Consider the following 23,484-nt stretch of genomic DNA (forward strand, 5'->3'; position numbering starts at 1 on the left):
TTTTCCTTTCAGCGGAGGTGTAGAAACACGCAGACTCTCCCTAGTCCACCTCCAGACTTGAATGAAAGGTCAGGGTTGAATTAAAGGGGGAAATGTGAGAGTGCATTTAAGTTCGGACCTAAAGGGCACCTATGATGATCACACACACACACACACACACACACACACACACACACACACACACTCACACCCATACCACATGCCTCTATTTTCCCTGTTTCCCTCTCTATACCCTTTAACACCCGGCTAAAATTAGTTTCACTATCACAAGAGCTGATGGACACTTGTGTTGTTTGGGATCAGCCGCAGATTCACAACACTTGACATTCAGCCGTTGTGTTAAATTTGTCCAAAAAAAAAAAAAAAAAAGTGTTGAATGCTCTGAGCAATACAATCTCTTTCTTTGGGCTTCAACTCCCATTCACTCCCATTATAAAGGTCGGAAGAGCTAGGGTATTTTTTTACATAGATCTGGTTGTGTTTGGCTGAAAGATGAAAGTCACGTTGGCAACACCTAGGATGGCTTGCGGGTGAGTCAATTATGGGATTATTTTCCTTTTTGGGTGAACTAATCCTTTAAGACCTATTCACACAAAGAACAATAACTATAAAGACAACTATTAATGATAACCTGTATTGATATTGTTCTGTTTATTACCTCGTGCTGCAGTTTTGTCCTCTGTCGCTTTAAATGCTTGAGCCTTTAATGAAGGACGGATTCTGATTGGTTGTCAATGTTTGCCGCAAAAAAAAAAAAAAAAAAAAAAAATCGTCCAATGGCACTGTGAAGTTATCAGTAGAAGTTGTGCTGCAGACTCTGCTATTCTTTTATATTTACAGTAGTTTTTTATAAATATATCGTTTTATAAATCCTTTGTGTGAACTGGACTTTAAATATAACGATAATTATATTAGCGTCCACATCAACGGACAATAGTGTTATTGTATTTTATGTGCTGCAGCTTTAAATGCTCGAGCTTGTAAAAGCGGGATGGATTCTGATTGGCAGTCAAATTTTCAAAACGTTGATCAGCTGAAAAAAAGCACAAAAAAAAACGTGATATCTCACTGTGCTGTTATCGTTATAACTGTGATGTGGACTCTGCTATTCTTTATTAACTATTTTTAGAATCGTTATAGCTATTATAGTAATCGTCCTTGAATAACGGCCTTTAGAAAAAAAGTTAAGTGTATGTCTTTTTTTCTAGTCATGTTTTAAAAAAAATAATTAAAATAATATGCCTACCTACTAATTAATCAAAACTGAATTCATAATTGTAATATAGCCTGATCCCGTGAAGGTTCTATAAATGAAGCGCTTAACGGATTTCTTGAACCTTTTCTACTTGTGTGCGTGTGTGTGTGTGTGTGTGTTGGCTAAATAGATTCAGCTTTATCTAGATCTCTGGTTAACCATGAAATGCATCCCGCGGATTTTCTGCACACACGCAACGCATCAGGAAAGGCAAAAACGGTAAGAGCTTGTTGAGATAATTTAAATAATATACTTAAAAAAAAAATCATATCTCTCAGTGAACAAGAGACATTCAGAACAGAGATAGTCACGTCACGCGGCCGCATGATGGCGCTGCATCTGTGTGTGTGTGTGTGTGTGTGTGTGTGTGTGAACATGTAAAAATGCAGAAAGTTGTGTGTGATGGGTTGGGTTAGAGGGGTCGGGTTAGTGTGTGTGTGTGTGTGTGTGTGTGTGTGATGGGGTTGGGATAGTGTGTGTAGTGTGTGTGTGTGTGAGATAGGTAGCGTTAGTGTAGGAGAGGATATACAGTTTGTACAGTATAAAAAACATTACGTCTATGGAGAGTCCCCACAAAGATAGTTAACCAGTTGAGTGTGTGTGTGTACATGTTTTCCCAGTGGGACTTACACCTGAATGCACACAGACTCATCATGGGGACTCGTGTCACTGTGGACCTAAACTGAGGGGTTAGTGTGCGTGTGTGTCAATCTCTGTCATAGATCTAACGGGTTTCATGTCTGTGTCACATGCACAACTTCCTGTTTCCTGTGTTGCTGCAGTGAAGAGTGCCTGACCCTGCTCTCTGAAACACTCGGCCGGATCACTCTCTGTTCATGATCCTGGAGGAACGCTTGTTTACGACTGTGCCTGAGCGCTTCCTATATCTTCTGGCTTCAAACACCTGGATAAAAGTGCTAAATTAAATTAAATTGTGAGTTTTGTTAGATTGTGCAAATATATGTTTCATCACTGTATTTGTTTTTAGAGCACTTTCAAAGTGCTGTTAAAAATTAAAGTTGAACAGAAATGACATAAACACACCATCCGTTCAACTTGTGTTTCTTGAATCTGTTGAGTTTTAAGCATCCTAATAAAGGCCCGCATCGTTCACTCAAGTGTGCCGAGAACGCAAACCCTCTCCTGAGAGAAGAGAAACGGCACGGCAGCCTGTGATTGGCCGAGACACTCGGACGCATCATCCACTGAATATTATAATGAGCTCTTGACTGGAGTGCTGTGATTAATCTGATTATTACATATTACATGAAAAAAAAAGAGAAATGTTGCCTTGACTGAAATAAGTAAAATTAGCAAAAATTGAAGCTTAATGTTTTAACAAATTAAACAGAAAATGTAAAAGCGGGAAATATTCAAATAAAAGCTGTGTAAAAATAAGCATGAGGATGAGATCAGATGTGATCCAGTTAGTTATACTGATATGAATCATGAGACATGAGATATGTTTTGAGTCGTGAGGTGTGTCGTGTGGTGTGTGTGAGTCGTGACGTGTGTCGTGTGGTGTGTTACGCCCCGGTCTGTTCCTCCCACATGAACACACGGACAGGAGCAGCTCCACAGAAACTCATTCTCTCTTTATTTGGCATCTAACAGTCAGAATCTGGGGTTTGTTCAGCAGGATTTGACACAAACAATCATACAATCAAATAGGAAAACCGTTTGACTTGACGCTCCGCCCGTCCGAAACAGCGAAAATACTATAGTACCGTAAGTCAATCAATTAATTAATGATAAAACTATAAATGAGTTTGATATAAACTAGAGTTTGCGTTCCACTGCCTGACTGGAGAGATGACGAGGAGAAACAAGATCTCAAACTCCTGGAATGTTAAAACGGACATGATGATGATGATGATGATGATGAAGTTTGTTTGATCTTGGATCTGTTCTTCTGGCTTCTGGAATGGATTCCTGAAGATGGCCGACAGATGAAGTGGTAAAGTGGGCGGAGTAAGTAGGGCAGGGGGCGGGGCTTGTTCACATGTTCATCTTCCTGAGGTATGCAGTCATGTCAAAAACGAGTGGGTTGATTTTCCCTCCGTGAGCATCTTTTACTCCTTTAGCAATGATTACCGCTGAGAGAGAGAAAGAGAGAGAAATAAATCTCACAAGCAAAATATGAATGATTTATTATTAATACATTCAAATTAAATATAAAATAAGTGTTTGTTTTTTTTTATAAAATATTTGTGTATGCTTTATATATAAAAACATGTCTAGTCAAATTTCATCCCAGAATCTAAAGAAATATCAATAAAAGTTTGAATAATCAATCAATTATTAATTAATTAAATATTTTTTATAAATAAAATAATTACTGAAATAATTATAAAATATTTGTAATATATTTACAAATAATATTTGTATTATATATACATATATATGCCTATATAAAGTTTATGCAAATGTTATATATATATATATATAAAAACATAAAAAACCTGTCTAGATTGAATTCCATCCCAGAATCCAAAGAAATATCAATAAAAGTTTGAATAATCAATTAATTATGAATTAATGAAATATTTTTTATAAATATAAAAAAATAATTACTGAAATAATTATGAAATATTTTTAATATAGTTAGACACACACACACATATAAATATATAGGCCTATATAAAGTTTATGCAAATGTTATATATATACACACACATATATATATATATATATATAAAACATAAAAAATAACTGTCTAGATTGAATTTTTATCCCAGAATCTAAAGAAATATAAATAAATTATAAATTAAAACTAAATGTAAAATACATATTTTTAATATATTTACATAATATTCGTGTATACTTTAAATATAAAACATGTTTAGGTGAAATCTACCCCAGAATCTTAAGAAATGGAAATAAAATTAAATCAATATATTTAATATATTTGCATGCAACATTTGCATAAACTTTATATAGGCCTATAAAACATGTCCAGGCCAATATTCACCCCAGAATCTAAACAAAAAAAATGACATTACATTTGTAAAAAATAAATTAAAATTAAATGTGTATATACACTACAATATAATATATAATAATTATATTTAATATATCAAGAAGCACTGAAACATTTTGCAATGTGTGATGCTCAACATCCTGTAACGTGTAAAATAGTGTATAATTCGTGATGTAGCCACACATATTTTCTGCTTTGTCACAGCGAGTCTCACCTTTATGAGATCTGCCGATGGTGAATGAAAAAGGGTCGGGCTCTTTCTCTGAGGTCTTCATCTTGATGTCCATGGTGTGCTGGCCGTCCACATTCAGAGCGTCTCTCAACACTGTGCACTTTCTGCCAGCCAGAGTCACACCATTGGCAAACAGAGACCCACGGTCACCAGCTATCATAGCCTGAACCTCTCCTGCCTGCAGACACACACACACACACACACACACAGTGAGTGTGGATTGTGATGGGTGATAAAATGGTCCAGAAACACATGCTGAAACATGTAGAAACATTTCACACACAGATTCTTGCGCGGCTCATGTTTTGTCATGTTCCTGAAGACGACGACGCTCACCTCAAGACAAGCAAAACACAATGTTTTGTCCTCTAATGCCATGTTTGAATAAGATTTTAGGTTCAAATGAACACTGAAGTCTAAAGAAGTGTATATTTTAGATGCTGAACTCAGTTTCTCTCTGTTTACATGTTCAGTGGTTCTCTGGTTAGATGAACCAGCATGAACACTACAACCCCAGATAAGCTGTGGTCTACTGCGGTCACAGATAGAGACGGCATCTCTAAATTCTTTAAAAGTCTGAGCTGCATGTTTCAACAAGAATGGGGAAATAGAAACACACAACTGGACACACACACACACGTGTGTGTGTGTATAGCTATATATGTATGTGTGCGTGTGTATTAAATATATGCTATACTTTCAGACTCAGTGTGCAATATATATATATATATATATATATATATATAAAGAGATCCAAAGTCAAGTCAAAATGAAAGTTAGCGAGAGGAAGCCAAGAAAGGAAGTGCACACACACGGTGAAATTAGGGGTCAAAACATTAGAATTGTGCTTTACATTAGACGCACAGACGATAGTTTCACTTAATGGAGATTGTATCTCTCACAAAAATGTATTCTAAATATTTAATAGCTTATGCTATATATTTTTTTTTTCAGCACGAGAGTACGCGCACCATGGGCGGAAGCGGGGCGCGCGCGCAGCGAGAGAGAGAAAGAGAGAGGTACCCACTTCCGCCTTTCAGCACGATGACCAAATAAGGAGCAGTTCACAGAACTCCGCGCGACTGCTGTGAGGAAATTCACCGCGAATGAATTAACGGTCGATTTGAAGGAGATATATTCGTGTTACCCTGCATCAAACTAATGAAAACTACAGAAATTTACTGTCACGAAACTTATAGCAAAGTTTGTGGCTTCACACAACGAGAACTACCGTTATAATCAGCAATGCTGCGAGCGCATCCTGATTTCCAACGACTTTTATAAGCGGACGACAGAACATGTAAGTAACAAAAACTAGTACCATTCAAACAAATAACTACGTAAATAAATCATAATCAAACGAAACAAGCGAACAAAAATAACGGTTTAGTGTGTAAATGTTGTACCGTGACTTGGCTGAGCCAGCCGCCCGGCGCCGAAGCCCAAACGGACTCCTGACCCGGTGTCGTACCGAGAATGACCGCATCATCCACCCATTCGCTCTTGGTCAGGCTGCTGATGTAGCTGTCCCAGCTCATGACTGCTGCTTTAGATCTGAAAGCAATAAAACAAGATCAAAAATCATTAATATAAGTATAAACACGCATGACTTGTCTTTACTCTGCTGCTTAAGAGAACTTGAATCGCGTCACTTATCATCCATGCCGCGAAAGCTCCAGGAAAGAGATTTAAAAAAAAAAAAATACAAGCGATAAGAGAAGGAAAGTACCTGAATGCGTCTCTGCTTCGATGCAAAGTGAGTTTGAGGAAGTCCGTGTTGGTTTATATGCAGCAATGAGCGCGCGCCCTGCCCTACGGGCCACTTCCGCACCGCGCGAGACACTTATGCTAAACATACTGAAGATGCACGATACGTGAACTCGCAAAGTTTGCTTTTTGGATGCATTTGCAGCTAAACAAATGAGCAGATAAATCAGTGGCAAGAGTTGCACATAGTGTACATTCAGTGCACAAACAGTAGTGTAGGCTATTGTTGGCCTATATTTAAATGCATTTATGATAAGGAGGAATAAAGCATGTGCTAAATACAATCTGGATTTTTTTTTAAATCAAGAAGAACATTTAAGTCTTGAGTGGCCGTCATCATTCAAATTAAGTAGTCAACATTTGAAGTGGATCAAAAACAGTTAATCAAAGTTGTCCTGACTAATACTGGGTATTGTTCAAAATTCATGTATAACTTTGATTGAAAGGTTTTCATCCACTTCAAATGTTGAGTGATGTATTGTTATGTGCAGATGCATTTTAAAGGCCTACTTCACCTAAAATGTTAAAGTGTGAATGTTGGTAACCAGATAGTTCTCAGTAGCCATTGACTTCCATAGTATTTTCTTTTCCTACTATGGGTGTCAATGGCTACTGTCAACTGTCTGGTTGCCAACATTCTTCAAAATGTCTTCTTTTGTGTTTAGCAGAAGAAAGAAACTCATACAGGTTTGGAACAACTTGAGGGTGAGTAAAGAATGACTGCATTTTCATTTTTGGGTGTTAATAAACAACGAATGTAAAAACACCATACATGGATCATAGTCATATGATAGTTTTGAATGAGGAACAGAGTCGCAGCTCTAAAAGTTGCAGCTCTAAAATCTTCTTCACACTTCCACATATTCGAAATGGCACGTCGCGTTTTGAATACATGCTACCAGCTAACAAAAATACCTTCTGATAACATTTGCTAACATTAAGTTATGAAAACGTAATTTCTGAATGTTCTCAGAATGCTTAAAATGTCCAGGTAAAAAAAGAAAAGAAGTAAATACATTCTAAATAGTTAAATGAACAAAGTATAAATAACATTTTTGTGCTAACGTTTTAAGAACATTACATAACATTAAACCAAAGTTCTAATACTGGAAGAATGTTTGAAAGAACCTCGCCAGAACTTTCTGAAAATTTTCCCTGTTAGCATGGATGTCATACAAGTCATATTATGATAGTTTTATGATGTTTTTTAGACTAAAGTCCTTCGAAATTTTCGCACATTAAAAAATAAATACGACGTCGCGAATCACGCTTTCTGCAAAACTTTCGTAGCAAGCATTTAAGAGTTGTTTTGACCATTCAGAGCCACCTTACAAGCTAACGCAAAAATACAGAATGGCGTCTGACAAGTTGATCCACTTCGTCTCGCAAGAGTCGCAACACAAAGCACTGGATGACAAAGAAAGCGCGGAATACAAAAGAGAAATGAATATAAAGACAGATTGCAGCAGATAATTGCGGAACAGCTTGGAGAACAGGATGGACCTTCTCTACGCAATCTCTAGATTTGAAAGAACCCAATATTTCCTTTTATTGGGTCAATATTTCCTTATTGAGAGGACAACAGAATCATCCTCACTGCTTGAAGACACCATTTTGTAATGTTTCGCGAATTTTTACCCAATGGCTTAATTACTACGCGTAAAGGTGAAGACCCAACTATTTTGTAAGATTAACTGTTGAACATTTTATTTGATTGTCCTCGACTTAATATAAGTAGAATGCTTTTTTATGAAGTCACCTCACTTAAGGACTTATTTAGTACGATTATGCCTGAAAAGGTTTTGGATTTTTTATTTTTCATATATTAATTAAAAAAAAATCTTGCTGTTTTTTATTTTATTTTTATTTTTTATTGTATTTTTGTCATTTAATTTTTGCCATGAAAATAGCCCTGGATGCTGACATGGCACTAAATGAAACAACCTGAATCTAATTAATACGCATCGGACTCCGTATGCAAGGTTTCTGTGCGTGACAAGTTTTTGGGATGTTAAAAAAACGAAATACCAACATTTGGGACTCATTTAGCAAAGACCTTAAGAATTGGAAAAGAGCTGCATCAAGATTCTTCAACTATTCTTATTTTGTGTTGCACAGAAAATGCAAAGGTGGGGAAATAATGACAAGAATCCTTATTGTTTCCCTTTAAAAGCTTGTCAAACAGGCTCCTGCATCATGATACTCAGATAACAGACTTGTTCTTGTGTTTTAAAGGTTCTCAGATGGACTTGCTTTGATTCACAGATGCAGTTTCACTCAAGTCTCCCCCTTCCTGACTTCATTCTGACTTTAAATCTGAATTAAAGTGTACAGGTTTAAGCTGATCTGGAGTGTGTCGTGGGTTAGGCCGGAGTTTGGCCGTTTGCAAAGCGACAGAGAAAAAAAGGAGGCGGCAAAATACAGCAGATCTTCACCACAACATCCTGTTTGTGAATCTGCAAACTGCATGATATGACAGGAAGAATTACAGAGACTACAGTGAATGAGATGAACTGAATTTCATTCCACTACTGTGTCTGACTGTGAGAAGATGCTGCGGTGAAGATAATCTCTCTTCTCGTGTTGTCCTATCAGAGCTGACCAGACGACACCGAGAAGTGACAGCTGGAGGAACCAATCAGATCGTGCCATGCGAGAGAACGAGGCGAGAACAGAGCCGTAACATTTCATCCTTTAACAGGCCAAGAAACCGGTCAAAAACATGCCAAAGTTAGTCTAGGATTCAGAAGAAAAACTAGCAATTATATTGTGCATTTCAGTTTTTTTATTTTTTATTATCAGTTGCATTCAACGCTTTCACTTTTAAGGGACTTTTTATTTGAGATTCACATTAGATTTCCTGGTACATTGACATTAGTTAGGTGGCATGAACTAACAATGAACAATACTTCTATAGCATTAAAGCCAGAGCTTCAATGTTCATTTTTAACACTAACTGATACATTTTTTTAAATCAATAGGTTTTTGTGAATTCATAGGTTGTTTTTGTGAATTTGCTTCATTCACAGTGCATTAACTAACATAAAGATTAATGAATGTTTATAAAAATATATTGCTCATTATCTGTTGATGTTAGCTATGCATTTACTACGAGGCAGGCAAATACACACACATGCAAACACACAGGGCACGTGACATTTACTGCACGACTGCTGTATTGCAGTAAGTGTTTCATTCAGGAAAATGGGTAGTACTTCACAATAAGTTCCCATTTGTTAACATTAGTAAATGCATAGCTAACAAACAGACAATGAGCGATATATTTTTTTTAAAAGCATTCATAAATCTTCGCTAATGTTGGTTAGTTAATGGACTGTGAAGTTAATTCACAAAAACAATTTTTGATGTTAAAAAGGAGCATCTTGTAACACTTTACTAAGGTTCATTAGTTAACTACTTTAGTTAGCATAAACTAATAATGAACTTCACTTACACAGCATTAATTAATCTTTAATATTAATTTCAATATTTACTAATCCTTTATTCTTGTTAACATAAGTTAATGCACTGTGAACTATAAAAACAATGAACAGCAGTTTAACAAACACAGTATTTCTCATGGTTAGTTGTAATGAACCTTGTTGAAAAGTGTTACCCAAAATCTCTACTGGAGCTGAGGAATTCATGCTCATGTTCTCACTGGTTAGACCAGAGTGAGACGTTTCTATCATAACATGCGAACACACGCTGACTAATGTAGTGAAAAGAGAATGTGTGCCTGCAAGGCAGGCAAATACACACCACACACACACACACACACACGCGCGCACAGGACTAAGAATCTTTTTGCTGGCTGTGTAGAAAGTATTCGAGGCCAGCAGGCAGAGCAGAGACATTCGTATCTTTGAGTTTATCAAGACAACTGATCAGCGATAGGCCTTCTTGAGCGAAGCAAGCAGAGAGATTGCATAATCATAGATCTTCAGTCAATAAAAAGCTCATTTAATCACTAAAATAATAGTACAAAGTCCAGAGCTCTAGATAAACACAGTTAAACAGAAAGTTATGTGCCTTCTTGCATAAAGCATCTTTAAAAAAATGTGTTTTTTTTTAGGAATTTCAGTCATAATGGTTCTTTTCCATTACAATGAACATAAATAACAAAAATTACATCCGTCTAGTGCGCGTTTAGATAGAAAAACACATGAAAAGTATCGCAGTGGAATGGAAAACACGTTCTGTGTGAACCGAGCCTAACGATACACGATCGGCCGGTTTACATGATAAACAGATTTTAATTTAGGTGTTTATTAACATATAAACATTGATCAAATTACATATAAGCACATTGATCAAATATGGTTAACGGAAGCTGCGTCACTCGCAAGTCAAACAAATGATCATTACTAGAGAAATTTTCCCAAACTTATGCTATACTTAGGAAAATTACAGTTAAGGAGCTTTATGTAACGCTGATCTTAGACACTTTGGGGAAATTCACAAAAAAAAAAAAAAAAACTTGATTAGATCCATATACTGTAAATAAAAAACTTATAGTCACTGATTATGAGTAAATGATTACTGATGGTTGACACCCATTGCTTGATAAATCCACATATAAGTAGATTGAGTTCATTGAAACTGTTTCGCAGTGGTTTGTGGAAGTGGGCTGTGGCTGATGAAGGTCTGTTGTTTCCATTGTAACAAAGCCTTCTCTGACTGTGGGATTATGGGTAGTGTAGTACTCCTAACATTTCAAATGCTGTTTTATAAACTTGAAGTTAAAATCACATTGACATGCGAAGCTTATGACGACACTTACACTCGGTGAGTCTGTGCTAAAAGGTTTATGTGTTATACATTTTTTTTTTAAATTTTTTATGAGGTAAACATTCACAGCCATGCTAATTTTTGTTTTATAGGTTGAGCTAGATGGAAATTCTGCAGTCTAACAACATGCTGTCGATGTCGGCTTGTATTTCTGGGTGGAGTTTGTGGTTGGCTAAGAAAAAGCCTTGTGTGTGAAGAGGAAACTAATTTGCCAGTCAAACATGGAAGAAAATATCCATTCTGCAAATGTAATGAGCTTTGAGAACAATTGCGTGCTTTAAAATGACAAAGCACACGAAATGCCACACGACATACTGCCATGAAGGTAAAGCAACCAGACAAAACGCATGATTTTAAGAATAGATACCATTACTTAGTGTTAAGTTTTTTTATCACATCACTGTGACTTCTATATTTTGTAAGTCAACCACTTTTAAAATGTCAAAATTTTGCTCCAGATCAGGGTTGGCACCATTCACAGGGTTCAATTGCACTGATAGTTATAGTGTGAAACAGCCCATTGATCGGGTGTTAAGGTGAGATGTTGAGCAGCAGACAACTACTAATAAACTGCCTCAAATTTAACCCAATGATAAAGATGCAAAAAAGGAACACGCACACACACAGCTTCAGTGCTGCACTGACTCTGTGACTTCCCGTCTCTGACAGGAAGTGGAGAAACTGTCTGTTATACATGTGAGGATTCTCATCTGATCTTAAAAACCCTCCTCTCGGTTTCTTTCGCATTTCCACTCATCCTGTTTTCTTCTCACAACCTCTTCCTCTCATATAACCTCTGTTTGATTGCACACACACACATTTCACAAAATTAGTGAGGACATTGCCTAGACTTCTATTGATTTTATATCAGGTTAATTTTCTTTTTTCTAAACACAAGCCTCACAGAAACATGAGGAAAACACTAGATTTAAATATGAACGTTTTGGCTGGTTTATAAGCCTTTTTTAACTAGTGGCATTTAGTAAAGAGTCCTCACTTGTCAGTTGTCTCTCTACAAGTGAGCCCTCACAAGTATAGCCAAACCTGCACACACACACACACACACACACTACCCTCAGTATAATATGCCCTTTTTAGGCAAACTAGGAAGTGAGAGAATGTGTGGGAGATCTTGAAAAAGTGTCAGTGAGAAAGTGAAAGTCTAAATGCAGTTCACATCACATTGAAGTGCACACGTGTCTCTTTTTAGGCAGCTTAGTAATTTAAAGATTGTACTAACCTTTAGTACCAATAGACAGGAAACTGCGTGTTGCTAAATAGATGTCACAGAAAGACAAACACTAACACTCACTTCTGCATATCGATCTGCTGACCTGTTTTAACATGCTGGGGGAATTCTCTGAGGAATGCAGGTTTTGCGTTTCAGGGTTGTTGTTTTTTTGTGTGGTGTGAACAGCGCCACCTTGTGGGGAGATAGACAAACTGAGCAACTTCCACATTTGCAAGAACATCTCAACAGTACAAAGTTCATCCACCCTGAGTTTCAAGGCATCAGGTAAAGTTTAGGTGTTCATACTCCAAAATACTTAATGTGGTTTAAGTGTTTAAGCAATTTTTAACTACAGCCCCTTGTAATACAGATAGTTTCAAAGTAGCTTCACACTTATAAATCAGAAGTCAACAATTATTGATTTTCGCAAAAAAAAAAAAAAAAAAAAATAGGCTACTGACGATACCGGTACTTAGTTTAAAATGAACATCACTTAATATTAATACAGTCGTTTGTTGAACTGCTGTATAAATTCAATGTTACATTTGCAATTGTGTGGATATTTGTATAATGTGATGAAAACGGGAATCTGTTTTCTATTGAAGAGAGTTTGAATCCTAAATCTCTATGCGCAATCTGTGTCAATATTTGTTCTTCAAGTGATAAATCCCCACTTTTACAAAGGTACATTGTCGAGAACGGCACGATTTATAATCTGCACGCAACCTATATCATATACACGCTGCTTGTGTGAATGCAGTCAGTTTTGAGCACAAAAGATGAGGTCATTTGATCGGATGTCATGTATTTACAGCAATTGCAGATTTCGAACAGAGATGGCGACAAAGTAAAAACTGCAAACTGAAGCTTCAAGAAATGTATTGAAGTATATTTTTCTCTATATATTTGTGATTATGTTGCACATATATCTGCAATTGGCAAGCACAGTATAGGAATTGACAAAATGTTCTTCGCCACAACAAAGTCAGGATACTCTTCCTAGTTTTCCTAATGTCTTCCACACCTGTTACAGTGGTAGCAAAACTAATTCCCTTAGTCCTTAGGACGAATCAGTCTTCGACCTCCACCTGAAGAAGTCATTATGGTTTTCCTGGAAATCACACGCCACTGCTCTTAATTTGGCTCTGAGCTTAAAAGGCAACTTTAGAGCTGAAAAGGTATCCGAATTTCTTGTGGCGCATTCACGGGATAAGCGAAGCCTGTGATTTTACTCGAATTTACAGACTTATGATTGAAGTGGAGGATATAATTTCATCATTTTCCTTTCTTGATTTTCTTCCAAATGTAGGCTATATGCAGCATCCTGATCAGCATACATGTGCACATTAACTTCTTTAGCTATAGACACGGCTATTTGTTCCTTTTTTTTTTCTTAAACGCTCTTCTTCCACAGCATGCTTCTGATGCAACATTTGTTGACTGGCTAACAAAGCTGCCACTTCAGCTTCAGCTCACTGAAGACGAGCAGATGATGTAGGATCTACTAGATCGTGAACCAGAAGAAGTGCTCTTTTTATTTGCAGTAAACATTTGAGATGCTATCAGTTGGTTTGATCTCATCAATGAAATGCTCATAAGTCAATGTATAACATTCCCCACCTTGATTCAGAGTCTTTTGTACATTTGCATTTACATCAGAGGGAACAGCAGCAGGCAACAGATAATTTAAAGGAGATTGTCCTTCAACAGCCAAAGTCATTGTCTGTATTCCATCGATTCCAGAGTGAGATGATATTCATTACTCTGTCTGTTCAAACTTTTGCTCTCCATAACCGCATCAGCCTCGTCTTCATCAATCAACCTCAGGAGCACATACAACTTTAATCACACACAAAGATTGTGCAAATCCCAGCGCTGCGTGTAACACACATGACAGAAACTACACACTTCCAGTCCACAGTTTATCCAAACCACATCAAGCACAACCATAGTGTCTCAAACAGACAAGCAGCAAGCAGATAAATAATAATCGGATTCACGTACCGTGTTCCAGTGCAGGACATGAATGAAATATCCTTGAAAACAAAGCACCATTTTCTCTTGACTTATATTAGCGGCATTCCTGGTAATGGGACTGCTAATGAAATGTTTACACTCAGTCGTCATTTTCAACAGAAGTAAGACTGGTGATCTTAGCTTGCTTTTGAGTTGATTTTAACAAAGCATATACATGATTAAATGGGCTATATGCACGCATAAGTTCCGCATTTGACGTAAGGATGCTCGTCCATTTCCGGTTGTGTAGATTAAAGCGGAGGAAAACCGGAGAAAACGGGATTATGGCAGTCTTCAATATTTACTGTCCTCCCGTCTTTGAAACGAAACGTACATACGTTTAGATGTAATTTTATATATAGTTATGTTTATTTAATATAATTTTAAAAAGAAGCATAAACACAACGAGGGGTGTCTGTTTTATCTGTTTTTGTGACTAACGTTTCATTAGTATAACCATGGAGTATAAAATTCAATATAAATTCTCGGTATTGCATTGGACTCTATGATCGGCGGAAGTTATCGAGCATCCTTAATCCTTCACCGGAAATAACGCCGTGCATAGAGCCCATAGATGCAATACAACACAACAGTAAGTTGTAGTTGCTCCTGCTACTCGCCCCAACACTAGTTCAAACAATCCGCCAAAGCCAAAGGATAAAATAAAGAAAAAGGAAGTGATCAGAATAAACGATAAGAAATAACAAAGAATTAATGCTCCTAGTCATAAAGTGAATCCAAATGCACAAGGTTTTGATATACTTAAGTTTAGTGTAAACCAGCCCAATGCTGCAGGGGGCACCAGGAACAATCGCGCTCGAAATCCGACCAAATATGCCAAGTGTGAAAAAAAAGTCTGTGTCTGATAAATACTGGTCTGGTTTAATGGAAAAAAATCACACAATCTGATGTTCATAAAGATACTACCCACTTTTCTTGTAGAAACCAAATTTAATACCTATTTGAACATTTTAAAAATAACAATAGCAATCAGACCGCACCAAATGTGCCCAGTGAGATAACACTCTTATCCATTTTTGTTTTAGTGTCTGATAAAAACTTGTGTGGTTTAATGGAAAAGTCACATAATCTGATATGTTTTTAAATATACTGCCCCTTTTTCTTGTTGAATCTAAATAAAGTCAAAACCTCTTTGAACATTTTGAAAATCACAACCAACCAATGGTTGCACAGGAATGTTAACGAGCACGTCCTCTGTCACCAATTTCACTATAACAAGAAACCCAGGTGATGAAAATCTTTTATTTCAAAAGCCCTGGCTTGAAGCTTGTTTTAGAAAGTAAAGATAGATTGGTGATTGTTTCATCCGCAATCAAGATGTCAGTTTCAAACTTTATGTTTTTAGTATTTATGTCTCACCAACTGGTGCTCAATGGTAATGTTTTTTTTTTCACTTAAATATGTATGTTACTTTTTATCTTTTTTTAACCTTATATCTTTTTTTTCAGGATTTGCTTTTCCAGTTGGGCATAATTCATTTAGCAAAGGTTTGTAACCCTTATATAGTGGTTAACATGTTTTTTTTTTTTACACCATCCATAGTTGACTTTAACAAAGCCTGATTTCTTCTTGTATTAAAGTTAATAATACCTTTTGGTTTCCAGATGACCCCTTGTGTTTTCTTCGTGTGAACAAACAAAATCAAACATGGCCAGTGGTAGTGAAGTGTAATGTGGCTGTTCTGACGTCTTTGCAGAATGCATCTGATGTAACTGACCAAAAAGGTTGTGTGTGTGTTTGTTTTTGTTTTTTAACTGACGCTATAAGGTTGATATTGACCACGAGGAAAGATAATCTTACCTTTTTTACCACACCAATTTTCTTTAGGCGAAGAGCCCCACCGTGTCCCCGCCGAAGAGCCTTGCCGTGTCACCCCTGAGGTTGATGGGAAGTCCCGACATGTCCCAAGTGAGCTTGATGGGAAGTTAACAGAATCCAGCCCTGTCCCAGCTGAAGAGTCCTGCCAAGTCCCTGCAGAGGTTGATGGGAAGTTGATTGGGACCAGCCATGTCCCAGCTGAAGTTTCCTGCCAAGTTCCTGCTGAGTTGGGTTGGAAGTTGACAGAATCCAACCGTGTCCCAGGTAAAGAGTCCAACCAAGTTCCTGGTGAGGTTGATGGGAAGTTGATTGGGACTGGCCATGTCCCAGCTGAAGCGTCCAGCCTAGTCCCTGCTGAGGTTGATGGGAAGTTGATTGGGACCGGCCATGTCCTTGCTGAGTTGGATTGGAAGTTGACAGAATTCAAACATGTCCCAGGTGAAGAGTCTTGCCAAGATCCTTCTGAGTTTGATTGGAAGTTGACCGAACCCAACCGTGTCCCAGGTGAAGAGTCCTGCCAAGTTCCTTCACAGTTGGATCGGAAGTTGACACAATCCAGCCATGTCCTAGGTGAAGAGTCCCACCAAGTCCCCACTTAAGTTGATGTTGACTGAATGCTTGTGCTCTAAAGTCTGAAAGTAGATCTGTCTGTCTCTACATATGCCACTTTCAGATCTCATTTTTAGTTAATAAAACCAGTCATCTCTCTGGAAAAGTGCTGATATAAAAAAAAAGTTCATTAAAAAATACTGTTATAAAATATTGCATATTAATTTTCCAAGCAAACTGTATTTTAAGTCCGACTATCACCATTTGACACAGCAACTCTCATTCAATGTGAAGTTAAGCAGCAAAATGGAAATATTTGCACGACTTTCTAACATTTACAGAGAATATACCTGTGAAATGTAAGTTTTGCACTGAGGAAAACACTATGTCTCAGGCCATATTTACACATGGCTGGGCATTTAGAGAAACAAATATTTCCCCCCTCCGTTTTCAATAATAACATCATGCACACAACATCGTTTTCAAAAGAAGTTGTCATTTACATCAACCTGCATAAATATGCCGTCATAACTCTGCCAAACCTATGGCGGGCAGTGTAGGTAGAAGGATAAAGCCATGCAAGCCAATCAGAATCCGTGCACTTCTTCGCCTCTGCTCCTCAATATAGTACATAGACATATACTGTATTCTAGATGTCACCTTGGCTACGGCAGTTCATTGGAACGAATGCGTCAATAGAGCCGCCATCTTGAAACGGGAGCCCCTCCACTTTAATGCATCCATGTAGACACAGGTCTAACGGAAATAAAATCACCATAAATCATCATGAATGCGATTTTACTCGTTTTTTTGGTTTGTTCCAACGGTCAGACATGTATTTATCATTGATTCCAATTTTTTTTTAATTTTAAATAAAAAAAAAAACATTCTTCCTACTTCAGATTTCATCCGTGAACATCATACGCTGCACAAAAGTCCACCACATCAATGAATTAAAAGTAAAGGCAGAGATAGCAGCGTTGCTACTTCCTATGACAAGACCCCTGTTCCAAGATGGTGCCGGTTTTGATGCATGCTTAGAACCCCAAGGTGACCTCTAGTTTATATGTCTATGAATATAGTAGAGCAGTTGTATTTGCAAATGCAAACAGGCCAAAGCGTTTGCACAAAAGTAAAAATGCATTTTAACAGGCATTTTTAATTAGGCCTGTTGCTGCCAATTTAATGTCAGTCCTGGACTATGGCGATGTTATTAACATTCATGCACCCATTCAATGCTTTAAATTGTAGGATACTGCTTACCACGAAGCCCTTAGGTTCATCACAAACTTTAGAGCACTTACCCATCACTGCTCTCTATAATCGGGTTGGTTGGTCCTCATTGTCCACCCGTAGCTGGCACATTCTTATTTACAAAGCTATTCTTGGTCTGCTTCCCCCATACCTTCAATCTTATTTTAAAAAGAAAGGCACAGGACAATATTGTCTTCATTCTGAGGACTTATTGTTGTTATCGGTCCCTCATGTCCAGACTGAACAGAGAAAATGGTCGCTTATGTATGCGGCCCCCAGCGCTTGGAATCAACTGCAAAATTTCCTAAATCTTCAGGAACCGGTTTCAATGGTTGCTTTTAATTACTTGAATTTACACATAGGCTACACATACTAGCTGCAGTTGTTATGATTCATTATTTGGATGATCCTTGCTGTTGTTTATCTTTGGTGACTTATAACTCATTATTTCTTATATATGTTTTATGTTTATGCTATATGTTTTTCATGTCAGCAACTTTGTTAATTGTGCTGCTGCCTATGTCTTGGCCAGGACACTCTTGGAAAAGAGATTTTTAATCTCAATGAGTTTTCTTCTGGTTAAATAAAGGTAGCCAATATAACAGCATCCATGATCAATAGCTAAACAAACTGTAAACAAACATAGGGTGCTCACATGACGTTAAGCATTTTTTTAGTGCATAATGTGACGTTTGAGAACCTAAAACCCGGTTTCTCCCAGACTTGACACGGCAACACATAACCGGTGTTCTCAGAAATCTCCACTTTGGCTGGAGTTTTTAGAAATAATTGATAAAAACAGAGTTTTTGTGTAAATGAGAGGCCAAACCACGGGAAAATATCTGGGTCTTCCCTTCATGTAAATAGGGCTTCGAACACATAAAACAGCAAAAAAAAAAAATCCTATTAGCTGTGATGGATCAATTTAATTGTTACGTCAGTATCGCGATCAATGATGACCTGTAGAAAATTGCACACGCAATTATCCAGACTAGGGTAACCTGGATCAAATTAGTGATATTGCATGCACTTTGTTAGGTTCATTCAAGTCAGGTGTTGGAGTTTATTACGTGCTGTTCTTAGCGTCTTTTATGCAACCAGCCTCAGGTGATGAAAATCTGTGTTATTTTAAAAGCCCTAGCTTGAGGTCTGTTTTAGCAGGTCATGGTGATTGTTTAATCTGTAATCAAGATGGCAGTTTTAAACTTTATGTTTTTAGTATGTATGTGTCACCAACTGGTGCGCAATGGTAAAGTTTTTTTCACCCTAGTGGAATGTTTCAAAAGTTAAATGCATATGTAACTTTATGTATTTTTTTTAACCTTACATCTTGTTTTCAGGTTTTGCTTCTCCAGTTGGGCGTCATTTATACCTGTCTGGTATTAAGCAATTATATTTGAACAGCAAAGGTTTGTAATTCTTATGTGGTTGTTAACATTATGCCCTTTTTTTGCACTATGTACTTAAGTTTGAGGCCTGATGACTTCTGGTATTAAAGTTAATAATGGCTTTTGTTTTCCAGGTGGCTCCTTGTCTTTTCCTTGTGTGATCAAAAAAAATCCAACATGGCCAGTGGTAGCGAAGTCTGATATGGCAGTTGTGCTTTCTTTGCAGAATCCATCTGGGCTAACTGTCAAAAAAGGTTACTTGTGCTGATGCAATAAGGTTGATCTTGACAATGAGGGAAGATAACTACAGCTTTTTATTGCACCAATTTTCTTTAGGCATTGATGGGAAGTTGCTGGAATCCAGCTGTCTTCCCGAAAAGGTTGGTGGGAAGTTGACTGAGTCCAGCCCTGTCCTAGCTAAAGAGTTCAGCCATGTGTCCACTGAAGTTGATGGGAAGTTGACAGAGTCCAGCTCAGTTCCAGCTAAAGAGTCCAGCCCTGTCCCAGCTGAGGTTGATGGGAAATTGAAGGAGTCCAGCTCAGTCCAAGCTAAATTGTCCAGCCCTTGCCCAGCTGAGGTTGATGGAAAGTTGACTGAGTCCAGCTCAGTCCAAGCTAAATTGTCCAGCCCTGTCCCAGCTGAGGTTGATGGGAAGTTGACGGAGTCCAGCTCAGTCCCAGCTAAAGTGTCCAGCCATTTGTCCACTGAGGTTGATGGGAAGTTGATGGAGTCCAGCCCTGTCCCTGCTAAAGAGTCCAGCCATGTATCCACTGAGGTTGATGGGAAGTTGACGGAGTCCAGCACTATCCAGGCTAGAGAGTCCAGCCCTGTCCCAGCTGAGGTTGATGGGAAGTTGACGGAGCCCAGCTCGGTCCCAGCTAAAGAGTCCAGCCATGTGTCCACTGAGGTTGATGGGAAGTTGATGGAGTCCATCCCTGTCCCAGCTGAGGTTGATGGGAAGTTGATGGAGTCCAGCTCAGTCCCAGCTAAAGAGTCCAGCCATGTGTCCACTGAGGTTGATGGGAAGTTGATGGAGTCCAGCACTATCCAAGCTAGAGAGTCCAGCCCTGTCCCAGCTGAGGTTGATGGGAAGTTGACGGAGTCCAGCTCAGTCCCAGCTAAAGAGTCCAGCCATGTGTCCCCTGAGGTTGAGGGGAAGTTGATGGAGTCCAGCCCTGTCTCAGCTGAGGTTGATGGGAAGTTGACTGAGTCCAGCACTATCCAAGCTAGAGAGTCCAGCCCTGTCTCAGCTGAGGTTAATGGGAAGTTAACCGAGTCCAGCTCGGTCCCAGCTAAAGAGTCCAGCCACGTGTCCACTGAGGTTGATGGGAAGTTGACTGCGTCCAGCACTATCCAAGCTAAAGAGTCCAGCCCTGTCCTAGCTGAGGCTGATGGGAAGTTGACGGAGTCCAGCTCGGTCCCAGCTAAAGAGTCCAGCCATGTGTCCACTGAGGTTGATGGGAAGTTGATGGAGTCCAGCACTATCCAAGCTAAAGAGTCCAGCCCTGTCCCAGCTGAGGTTGATGGGAAGTTGACGGAGTCCAGCTCGGTCCCAGCTAAAGAGTCCAGCCATGTGTCCACTGAGGTTGATGGGAAGTTGATGGAGTCCAGCACTATCCAAGCTAAAGAGTCCAGCCCTGCCCCAGCTGAGGTTGATGGGAAGTTGATGGAGTCCAGCACTATCCAAGCTAGAGAGTCCAGCCCTGCCCCAGCTGAGGTTGATGGGAAGTTGATGGAGTCCAGCTCAGTCCCAGCTAAAGAGTCCAGCCATGTGTCCACTGAGGTTGATGGGAAGTTGACGGAGTCCAGCACTATCCAAGCTAAAGAGTCCAGCCCTGTCCCAGCTGAGGCTAATGGGAATTTGACGGAGTCCAGCTCAGTCCCAGCTAAAGAGTCCAGCCATTTGTCCACTGAGGTTGATGGGAAGTTGACTGAGTCCAGCTCAGTCCCAGCTAAAGAGTCCAGCCATGTGTCCCCTGAGGTTGAGGGGAAGTTGATGGAGTCAAGCTCAGTCCCAGCTAAAGAGTCCAGCCATGTGTCCACTGAGGTTGAGGGGAAGTTGATGGAGTCCAGCTCAGTCCCAGCTAAAGAGTCCAGCCATGTGTCCACTGAGGTTGAGGGGAAGTTGATGGAGTCCAGCTCAGTCCCAGCTAAAGAGTCCAGCCATGTGTCCACTGAGGTTGAGGGGAAGTTGATGGAGTCCAGCTCAGTCCCAGCTAAAGAGTCCAGCCATGTGTCCACTGAGGTTGAGGGGAAGTTGATGGAGTCCAGCTCAGTCCCAGCTAAGGAGTCCAGCCATGTGTCCACTGAGGTTGATGGGAAGTTGACTAAGTCTAGCTCAGTCCCAGCTAATGAGTCCAGCCATGTGTCCACTAAGGTTGATGGGAAGTTGAAGGAGTCCAGCTCAGTCCCAGCTGAGGTTGATGGGAAGTTGATTGAGTCAAGCTCAGTCCCAGCTGAGGTTGCTGGGAAGTTGACTGAGTCCAGCTCAGTCCCAGCTAAAGAGTCCAGCCATGTGTCCACTGAGGTTGAGGGGAAGTTGATGGAGTCCAGCTCAGTCCCAGCTAAAGAGTCCAGCCATGTGTCCACTGAGGTTGAGGGGAAGTTGATGGAGTCCAGCTCAGTCCCAGCTAAGGAGTCCAGCCATGTGTCCACTGAGGTTGATGGGAAGTTGACTAAGTCTAGCTCAGTCCCAGCTAATGAGTCCAGCCATGTGTCCACTAAGGTTGATGGGAAGTTGAAGGAGTCCAGCTCAGTCCCAGCTGAGGTTGATGGGAAGTTGACAGAGTCCAGCTTAGTCCCAGCTAACAAGTGCAACCATGTCCCCACTGAGGTTGATGGGAAGATGACAGTGTGCATATGCTCTAAAGTCTCAAACAAATCTAGTAAATATCTAAATATGCCACTTTCTGATCTTGTTTTTAGTCAATAAAACCAGTTGTCGTTCTCAAAGTACTTTTTTTTTTAAACTTTTTTTTATCTGCTTTAGAACATGTCATGCAAATCATCCGTTCCAAAGTAATTCCAACAAAGTGATTCATGCCACTTTTACTTTTGTATTCCTTAATCTCTATTCTAAGGGTATTTTTTTTATCCCCCCACTCAAGTGTTCTTTATTCTTGTATTCAGCAGCCAACTGTGAGCACTGTAATTTATACATTTTATATACATTTATAATTTATACCCCATCAGCTGCCACTGTCTGTGCAACTCTCACACTGCTTTTCATAATCTCTTTTGCATTCTTAATATGAATCCATTCATATTTAATTTATATAGTGAGTACCGTAGTGTTTTATATTCATATTTAAGTATTCAATTTCTGAAATTTTACTTACTACAGCATGTTAAACCAGGGTTACATGAAAAAGCTTATTTAATTTGTATATTCTTAAAAAATGTTTCTTTTGTCTTTGTCCTATTGTTTGTAATATTTTTGATATTAAAAATAGAAAAAAATTGCCTGCCTTTATTACAGAAGACTGCCAGTCATGTGTGTAGTGATTGCAGTCAGCATAGTAATAATATTGACTAAAAGTATTTTTTTTCAGTAAAAAACATTTAGTGAGGTTATGATTAAAATAAGGAAAAAAAAGTCTGTCAGTCAGCTCAGAAAAATATAATTACTTTTAAAATTAAAGTACATTTTTCGAACAGATTCTACACAATATAATTATGTTGATTTATGAAGTGCTATTAAAACTAGGTAATGTTAAATTTATTATAATATAATTATAATCCAATTCTCATCATCGATCTGCACTTTTTTTTTTGCAAAAGAACGTTTTCTATAATGCATTTCTATAATAAAATACATATGATATATCTTACAAAAAAGTTTAAAAAACCTGTTATCTTTCCAAGCACAGGACTGTTTTTAGTTTAATCAGTCTTCCTTTTATTATATAATTAGCAAAACAAATAATATCGTTCTTATTCAGATTGATTAAAGATTATTAAATGAAAAGAGTGAATCTGAAATTAACCTGGAGTTTCTTTCAGTCTCCTCCTCCTTTTTAAAGTGTGAGCAATGTTTAAATACTTCATTCACGCTGCAAAAATAAACTTAATGCAAATGGAAACAAGATTATTTTTCTTTCCCCATTGGCAGATAATTGCAAAACATGAAAAAAGTACTTAAATTAGTTTTCCTCTAAGGAAAGACATACCGTGTTTTGTTT

At 38.5% G+C, this 23,484-nt stretch overlaps 2 protein-coding genes and 1 long non-coding RNA gene across 11 annotated transcripts; 2 read left to right on the forward strand and 1 right to left on the reverse strand.

The window, feature by feature from the left end:
* Positions 1–822: 822 nt before the first annotated feature.
* On the forward strand, positions 823–2,512 carry LOC120484084 (uncharacterized). The gene is made up of 4 exons (XR_016148241.1): positions 823–1,190; positions 1,386–1,474; positions 1,876–1,944; positions 2,038–2,512. It is a non-coding gene; the product is annotated as an uncharacterized LOC120484084 (long non-coding RNA).
* A 317-nt stretch (positions 2,513–2,829) lies between these two features.
* pfn1 (profilin 1) lies at positions 2,830–6,312 on the reverse strand. Its single transcript, XM_039679114.2, has 4 exons — positions 6,197–6,312; positions 5,874–6,021; positions 4,450–4,645; positions 2,830–3,351 (listed from the first exon to the last, which is right to left on the reverse strand). Exons 2-4 carry the CDS (start codon positions 6,003–6,005, stop codon positions 3,254–3,256), a joined length of 426 nt encoding a protein of 141 aa, XP_039535048.1. The 5' UTR covers positions 6,006–6,021; positions 6,197–6,312; the 3' UTR covers positions 2,830–3,253.
* An 8,604-nt stretch (positions 6,313–14,916) lies between these two features.
* LOC120484082 (uncharacterized) lies at positions 14,917–22,255 on the forward strand. Of its 9 annotated transcripts, XM_089124628.1 has the most exons (6): positions 18,845–19,163; positions 19,255–19,323; positions 19,437–19,556; positions 19,639–20,318; positions 20,385–20,450; positions 20,493–22,255. In XM_089124628.1, exons 1-6 carry the CDS (start codon positions 19,106–19,108, stop codon positions 22,233–22,235), a joined length of 2,736 nt encoding a protein of 911 aa, XP_088980754.1. In that variant the 5' UTR covers positions 18,845–19,105; the 3' UTR covers positions 22,236–22,255. The 9 variants fall into 9 exon arrangements, with proteins under 9 accessions (XP_088980758.1, XP_088980754.1, XP_088980753.1 ...); XM_089124627.1 differs by having other exon boundaries at positions 18,847–19,163; positions 20,385–22,255; XM_089124630.1 differs by having other exon boundaries at positions 18,849–19,163; positions 19,639–21,548; positions 21,723–22,255.
* The last annotated feature ends 1,229 nt before the right edge of the window (positions 22,256–23,484 follow it).

The sequence above is a fragment of the Pimephales promelas genome, chromosome 20, assembly GCF_988280905.1.
Source record: "Pimephales promelas chromosome 20, fPimPro1.hap1.1, whole genome shotgun sequence".
NCBI lineage: Eukaryota > Metazoa > Chordata > Actinopteri > Cypriniformes > Leuciscidae > Pimephales > Pimephales promelas.